Source organism: Lagenorhynchus albirostris, chromosome 8 (assembly GCF_949774975.1).
Source record: "Lagenorhynchus albirostris chromosome 8, mLagAlb1.1, whole genome shotgun sequence".
In the NCBI taxonomy this organism is placed as follows: domain Eukaryota; kingdom Metazoa; phylum Chordata; class Mammalia; order Artiodactyla; family Delphinidae; genus Lagenorhynchus; species Lagenorhynchus albirostris.
This window is the reverse complement of record NC_083102.1, coordinates 17,669,036-17,677,507: the sequence shown is the minus strand read 5'-3', so window position 1 is coordinate 17,677,507 and position 8,472 is coordinate 17,669,036. Positions and strand designations below refer to the sequence as shown.

Here is an 8,472-nt window from a genome sequence, read left to right as displayed (position 1 = left end):
TAGAGAGTTCTGGAGCCCACCACACATCCGGCACGTTCTAGGAGCCCAGGAACAGTGTTGACCTCAACCCTGTGCTCCAGGACATCAAGGTAGAATCAGCTACACCTGCTTCTTCTGATAATAAAGACTCCGGAACGGAGTCCAAGCCAGATCCCACAGTGTTCTGAGTGCTTTCTGGTGAGGCCCCTGGGCAAAGAGTGCATAAATGTCCCTGGGCCTGTACACTGGGTGTGATGGTTAATTTTGTATGTCAACGTGGCTAGGCCATGGTACCCAGGTATTTGGTCAAACATTATTCCAGGTGTTTCTATGAAGGTATTTTTTTAGAAGAGATTAACATTTAAATCAGTAGAGCTTGAGTAAAGCAGATTACCCTCCATAGTGTGGGTGGGCCTCATCCAATCAGTTGAAGGACTGAATAGACCAAAAGATTGACCTCCCCCAGGAAGAGGGAATTCTGCCAGTGACTTCCTTCAGACTCCAGCTGTAACTCTTCCCAGCCTGCTGGTCTACCCTGCAGACTTTGGACTTGCCAGCCTCCACAATCACATGAGTCCATTCCTTAAGTCAATCTCTATCCCTGCCCTGCCCTCCCACCACCCCCATATATGTATGTGTGTGTGTGGACACATGTATATATCTCTCTGCAGACATGTATGTGTATACACACACCCACACCCCCTATTGGCTCTGTTTCTCTAGAGAATCCTGACTAATCCACTGAGGATGCAGAGAGAACAGGTTTGCCTGGCTCTTTACAGTTTATATATCATAACAACAGTGGCTCTGCTCCACTGAAGGCCTCTCAAATGCTTTGACTGTTTCATGTCCCTGTGAGAACCTGACATGCAGGTTAAGTCTTAGGACCCAAACCTGGTCCTGACTCCACAGCGCCAGGGCCCACAGCCTCACTATACCGGCCTGTGATACACAGTCTGACCCCAAGGACTGGCGCTAGGGCTGTGCAGGGATTGTAGCTTTGCTGGCCCTTCAGTGTTCACAAATGGCAGGGGCCTGGCGGGGAGGGACCTGAAGGGGAGAGGCCTGGAAGAAGAAGCGTCTGGAAGAGAAGGGCCTGGGGGGGCTGGCAGGGCCTCCAGCCTCTTTGGGGAGGAAGAGAACTGTTCCCGTCACCTTTCAGCAAACAGCCCCATCTCCGTCGCCTGCCCCACCCAAAGCCTCTTCCTCCCAATGCATCAAAATACTGCCAAGAGGACTGGTTTACACTGGAGATGGGAGGGCTGGAGCATGGTGGAAGGAAGCAGCTTGAGGCCAGACCTCGGTGACTAAGTGACTGGGTCAAAGCATGCTTGTCATGGTCTTAATCTAATACTTATTTGGCTGCCACCACGTGCGGGGTGCAGAGGTACTCGAGAGGGCAGGGTCCCCTCCATACGTGAGTGGGGAGCTCAGCACATTGGGTGGGGGGATAGTGAAGCCTCTGGGACGTGCAGAAGGAGCGTTCTTACATCCTGGTGTCTGTGGCGCCCTTGGGTCGCTCTTCTGAGGGGTCCCGGGAGCAGAGCGTCAGCTGGCTCACCCCCACCTCACCTCTCCCACCACGTTCCAGCTTGGGCCAGAAGGGGAGGCACCGGGTGCAGGAGGATGCGCAGAACCTGGTGCCGATCCCCCAGGGGAGGCTGTAGACCTCCGAGATCTTCGTAGTCTCCTCAGACTTCTGGATTTGATTCCACGCCAGGAGGCCTCTCTCCTCCAGGCTTCCTAAAGGGAGCCAGCAAGCAGTCAAGCCTGGGCCCTGAGGGAGGGGGCGGAAGCCTCTGGCCCTCCCTGCAGGCACTCACGAGGCCTCGTCTCAGTGCCCTGCACCTGCCAGCAGCCCCTCCTCCCCCTCCAAGCCCATCCCAAGAATCAGCTCAGCTCAACTCAGCTCATCATCAGGTGTTCCCTGAGCTCCGGGGTACGACCTTCTACGAACCACTGTTCTTTCCTCATCTTCCAGAGCGGACCTTTCTATATTTCAGTGTTTCTGGAATGCAGATGCATTTTACATTTGGTGGAGAGAAGAAATGTGGGAAATGGAATACCACGAAGCAGGAGCTATCACAGAGGTCCTTTCAAGGGGCCATGGGAGGATCAAGAAGGGAGCACTGAAAGCCACCAGTGAGGGCAGCTCTGCACTCTTCACCTCTGCGCTCATGGGCTTCATTTGCTCATCATCACACTTACTTCCCTGTACTGTAATGGTCTGTTGTCGTGTCTCTCTCCCCTACTAGCCTGTGAGTTTCTAGAAGGCAGGGGGGCATGTCTTGCAGCCCTTTGTATCCTCAATACAGAGCACCTGGAACACAGTGTACTTGCTGTGGTTTTTATTGGAATATGAATAAATGAACACATGCATTCTCTCCCTCGTCAACTAGACGGCAGGCTCTAAGAGAGCTGGGGCTATGTCTTTTGCTTTTTGCTTCTGGTGTATTTCTCACCTTAGGGTCCTTTTATGGGCTGAATTGTGTCCCCCCCCAAAAAAAATCATGTTGAAGCCCTAACCCCACAAACCTCAGAATGTGACTGTATTTGGAGATAGAATCTTTAAAGTGGTGATTTAGTTAAAGACATAAAGATGAGGTCTTTAGGGTGGGCTCTAATTTAATCTGACTGGTGTCTTTATAAGAAGAGGAGATTAGGACACACAGAGAGACACCAGAGATGCACACACAGGAAGGAAAGGCCATCCATCTGAAAGTCAAGGAGAAAGGCCCCAGGAGAAACCAATCCTGCCAACACCTTGTTCTTGGACTTCTAGCCTCTGGAACTGTGAGGAAATACATTTCGGTTGTTTAAGCCTCCTAGTCTGTGGCATTTTGCGATGGCAGCCCTAGAAAGCTAGTACAGGCCCATACACCCCACCCAGATGCAGGGCCCACTCAGGGTATGCTGTGGCCAGTCTTACATGAGAACTGGGGCTAGAGAAGCAATGTGGGTGACCCAAATGCTGACCATCTACCCAAACTGCCAGCTTACAGAGCAAAGGTGAGCCCTACCAGGGATGGTGTTGTCCAGTAGAAAGCCCAGAAATCCACCAACAAACATGCCCGTGGTCAGCAGCACCTGGATGACCTGGTCCAACTGCAGAATCCCTAGAGTGAAGAGAGAAGTGACAGGGATTAAAAAATGGGCAGAGGGGTCTTCCCTGGTGGCGCAGTGGTTGAGAGTCTGCCTGCCGATGTAGGGGACGAGGGTTCGTGACCCGGTCTGGGAGGATCCCACATGCCGCGGAGCGGCTGGGCCTGTGAGCCATGGCCGCTGAGCGTGCGCGCCTGGAGCCTGTGCTCCACAACAGAAGAGGCCACAACAGTGAGAGGCCCGTGTACGACAAAAAAAAAAAAAAAAAAAAAAAAAAAAAGGGCAGAGGATCTGAATAGAGATTTTTCCAAAGAAGATATACAGATGGCCAATAGGTACATGAAAGGTGTTCAACATCACTAATCATCAGGGAAATGCAAATCAAAATCACAGTGAGATATCATCTCACACCTGTTCAGCTTTTACCAAAAAGACAAGAACTAGGAAGTCTTGGCAAGGGTGTGGAGAAAAGGACCCTTGGGCACTGTTGGCAGGAATGTAAATTAGTGCAACCACTATGGAAAACAGTACGGAGGTTCCTCAAAAAATTAAAAATAGAACTACCATATGACCCAGTAATTCCACTCCTGGTTATTTATCCAAAGAAAATGAAAACACTAACTCAAAAAGATATATGCACAGCCACCTTCACTGCAGCGTTATTTACAAGAGCCGAGATATGGAAACAACCTAAGTGTTCATCAATGGATGAATGACTAAAAAAAATGAGGTATATATTTACAATGGGTATTATTCAGCCATAAAATCTGGCTATTTGCAACAACATGGATGGAACTTGAGAGCATTATGCTGTGGCATGAATCAGATAGAGAAAGACAAATACTGTATGATCTCACTTATTATATATAGACTGTTAAAAAAAAACACTCATAGAAAAAGAGATCAGATTTGTGGTTACCAGAAGCAGGGGGTGTGAGGAGGAGGAATTGGAGGAAGGTGATCAAAAGGGACACACTTCTGGTTATAAGATAAATAAGTACGAGGGATGGAATGTACAACATGACGACTATGGTTAACACTGCTGTATGATATATAGAAAAGTTGGTAAGAGAGTAGATCCTAAGAGTCCTCATCACAAGGAGAAAATTTTTTTCCCCATTTCTTTTTATTGTGTCTATATGAGGAGATGGGTGTTAACTAGACTTATTATGGTAGTCGTTTCACAATATATGTATGTCAAACCTTTATGCTGTATACCTGGGACTCATACAGTGATGTATGTCAATTATATCTCAATAGAACTGGAAATAAACAAGTCACGGTGATGTAATGTACAGCATGGTGACTATAGTTAATTTTTTAAAAAAGTGACAGGAATTCCCAGGGACCAGGAACCCCACCAGATCTGCCCCTGGAGTGGTCACAGTCTAGAGGATGGAGAATCACCTGTGTGGAGCCTCTCCGGGTTCTTGTTCACCCAGTTGGGAACAGCAAGCCCACAGTAGATGGAGAAGCCAAAGACAAAGATGTTTCTGGACGAGTTCATGTCCACGTACTGTAGGAGAGAGGCCCCCACGGCAGAGCCGCAACGATCAGTACCTGTATTGCACATCAGTCAAACACCCGCCCATCCAGCCGGCCCCCCCCCCCGCCACTTGAGACTGGAGGGGGAGGCTGGGCTCAGAGGGCACAGGTTCTCAGACAAGTCCCGACTCCCACTTGACCCTGGGAGCTGAGTGGTCTGGATAATCCAATTCAAACTGATGCAATTTTGTTTTTCAGAAATTCGGATGCTTCTGGTTATTTCTTTCTCCCATTTGGGGCCAGTGCGGTTTCTGGGACTGAGGACTCCCTTCCCCTCCTCCCTTGTCCCCACCCTGTTCCATTCATCTCCATCCCCATGGGCTCCTTTCAGGAGATGCAATGCTGCTGCTTTCCTAAGGGTGCCTTGCCTCACCTGAAGATTGGAAATCCCCACGGCAGTGATGACCCCAAACATCACCAGGAACATGCCTCCGATCACAGGGGTTGGGATGGTGGCAAACGCAGCCCCGATCTTCCCAAATATGCCCATCAGGAGCAGCACGCAGCCCGCCGCAACAATCACCATCCTGCTCCCTACCTGTAGCACTCAGGGAGATGGGGGAGAGACGAGGAGCTCAGCACCAGCTGGGTCACACACCCTGGAGGCCTCTGCCCTGCTCCTGGGGCATCACAAACAATGGCTCCAGGGGACCCACAGGAGCAGCATCGACTGACCCAGAAATGGCCCCCCTCTACTCCCACATGGTGCTGGCGAAAGCATGAAGGTGTGACCTTGGGTCCCAGCCTCTGCCCTCACCTCTCCTCTCTGCTGCTCTCATACATGTCTTCAACTCCTGACTCCAATGCTCCTTCTCTAGGCAGACTTTACAGTGAGGCAAGAAGTCTCTCTTGGGAGGGAGTGGCCCAATGCTTAAGAATGGGGTTTGAGAGCCAATCCCAACTCTGCCTCTAACTAGCTGTTCGGCTTCACGCAAGTTATCTAACCTCTCAAAATGTCAGCCTCCAAATTTAACAGGTGGGATTAATAATACTTACTTCACAGTCTCATTTAAGGAGGACAGCATTACCTTGATACCAAAGCCAGATAAGGACAGAAAAGAAAAGAAAGTACTGTGTGGGTTCACTTATATGCAGATTTTTTTCAACAGTAAATACTGTAGTACTAAACAATCTATGATAGGTTGAATCTGTGAATGTGGAACCACAGATGTGATGGAACCATGGATATGGAGGGACCACGCGTACAGAGGTCCAACTATAAGTTATACACGGATTTTCGACTGAAAGGAGGGTTGGTGCCCCTAACCCCACCCCACTCCCCACATTGTTCAAGGGTCAACTGTACAGACCAATATCCCTGATGAATATAGATGCAAAAACTATCAACAAAATGTTAGCAAACCAAATTTAACAGTACATTAAAAGGATCATACACCGTGATCACCTGGGACTTATCCCTGGGATGCAACGATGTCTCAACATGTGCAAATCAATAAATGTGATACACCACATTAATAGAATGAAAGATAAAAACATATGGTCATCTCAATACACACAGAAAAAGCATTGGACAAAATCCAACATCCTTTCAGGATAAAAAAACTTTCAACAAATTAAATATAGAAGGAATGCACCTCAACACAATAAAGGCCATATACAAAAAGCCCACAACTAACATCATACTCAATGCTGAAAGGTTGGAAGCTTTTCTTCTAAGATCAGAAAACAAGACAAGGGTGACAACTCTCACCACTCCTATTCAACATATTACTGGAAGTCATAGCCATAGCAATCAGGTTAGATAAAGAAATAAAAGGTATCCAGGGCTTCCCTGGTGGCGCAGTGGTTGAGAGTCCGCCTGCCGATGCAGGGGACACAGGTTCGTGCCCCAGTCCGGGAAGATCCCACATACCATGGAGCGGCTGGGCCTGTGAGCCATGGCCGTTGAGCCTGCGCGTCCGGAGCCTGTGCTCCGCAACGGGAGAGGCCACAACAGTGAGAGGCCCACATACTGCAAAAAAAAAAAAAAAAAAAAGTATCCAAATCAGAAAGGGAGAAGTAAAATTATCTTTATTTGCAGATGATATGATCTTATATATAGAAAATCCTAAAGACTCTACCAAGAAATTGTTACAACTAATCAATGAATTCAGTAAAGTTGCAGGATACAAAATCAACATACAGAAATCAGCTGCATTTTTCTACACTAACAATAAAACATCTGAAAAAGAAATAAAACAATCCCATTCACAATAGCATCAAAGACAATGAAGTACTTAAGAATGAATCTAACCAAGGAGGTGAAAAATATAAGACTGATGAAATAAACTGAAGAAGACACAAATAAATGGAAAGGTATCCCATGTCATGACTGGAAGAATTAATATTGTTAAAATGTCCATACTACCCAAAACCATCTACAGATTCAATGCAATCCCTATCAAATTTCCAATGGCATTTTTCACAAAAGTAGAAAAAAAAACCCTAAAATGCTTATGTAACCACAAAAGACATCAAATAGCCAAAGCAATCCTGAAAAAGAAAAATAGAAAAAAAGCTGGAGGCATCACACGTCCTGATTTCAAACTATACTGCAAAACTATAGTAATCAAAACACTATGGTACTGGCATAAAAATAGACACATAGACCAATGGAACAGAACTGAGAGCCCACAGATAAACCCATGCATATATGGTCAACTAATACTTGACAAGGGAGCCATGAAAACTCAATGGGGAAAGGATAGTATCTTCAATAAATAGTGTTGGGAAAACTGGATAACCACATGCAGAAAACTGAAATTGAACCACTATCTTAACACCGCTCACAAAATTTAACTAAAAATGGATTAAATACTTAAATGTAAAACTGGAAACTGCAAAACTCCTAGAAGAAAACACAGGGAAGCTTCTTGACATTGGTCTTGGCAATGATTTTTTAGGATATGACACCAAAAGCACAAGCAAAAAAAGTGAAAATCAGGAACTTCCCTGGTGATCCAGTGGGTAAGACTCTGTGTTCCCAGTACAGGGGGCCTGGGTTCGATCCCTGGTCAGGGAACTAGATCCCGCAGGCATGCCACAACTAAGAAGTCCGCATGCTGCAACAAAGATTCCTCATGCTGCAACTAAGACACAGCTCAGCCAAAAATAAATAAATATAAATCTTTTTTTAAAAAAAGTGAAAATCCAAAAGTGGGACTACATTAAACTAAAAAGCTTTTGTACAGCAGAAGAAACAATCAACAAAATGAAAAAGCAACCTATTAAATGGGAGAAAATATTTGCAAACTGTATAGTTGGATAAGGGTTTCATATCTAAAATATATAAAGAACTCATATAATTCAATAACAACAACAACAACAAACAATTTTAAAATGGTCATAGGAACTGAATAGACTTTTTTTTCCAAAGAAGACATACAAATGTCAACAGGTACATGAAAAGATGCTCAACATCACTAATCATCAGAGAAATGCAAATCAAAACCACAATGAGATATCACCTCACACCTGTTAGAACGGCTATCATCAAAAAGACACAAGGTAACAAGTGCTGACAAGGATGTGGAGAAATGGGAATCCTGTGCACTGCTGGTGGGAATGTAAATTGGTGCAGCCACTATGAAAAATGGTACGGAGATTCCTCAAAAAGTTAAAAATAGAACTACCATATGATCCAGCAATTCCACTTCTGGGATTATCCAAAGAAAATGAAAACACTAACAAAAAAATATGTGCACCCCCCCACCATGTTCATTGCACCATTATTTACAATAGCCAAGGTATGGAAACAATCTAAGTGTCTGTCAACAGATGAATGGATAAAGAAGATGTGGTATGTACAATGAAATATTATTAAGCCATAAAAAAGAATGAAATCTT

The 8,472-nt window shown here is 45.8% G+C and overlaps 1 protein-coding gene across 1 annotated transcript in view; it reads right to left on the bottom strand.

Annotated features, from left to right (window-relative positions):
• Positions 1-1,408: 1,408 nt before the first annotated feature.
• LOC132524544 (solute carrier family 23 member 1-like) overlaps positions 1,409-8,472 on the bottom strand; it is a 44,803-nt gene continuing 37,739 nt past the window's right edge. Inside the window, exons 9-12 of the mRNA XM_060156612.1 lie at positions 5,000-5,164; positions 4,489-4,597; positions 3,000-3,095; positions 1,409-1,722 (exon numbers count right to left, since the gene is read on the bottom strand). Coding sequence (XP_060012595.1) covers positions 1,466-1,722; positions 3,000-3,095; positions 4,489-4,597; positions 5,000-5,164 — 627 coding nt within the window. The 3' untranslated portion in view covers positions 1,409-1,465. The remainder of the gene's footprint in view (positions 1,723-2,999; positions 3,096-4,488; positions 4,598-4,999; positions 5,165-8,472) is intronic.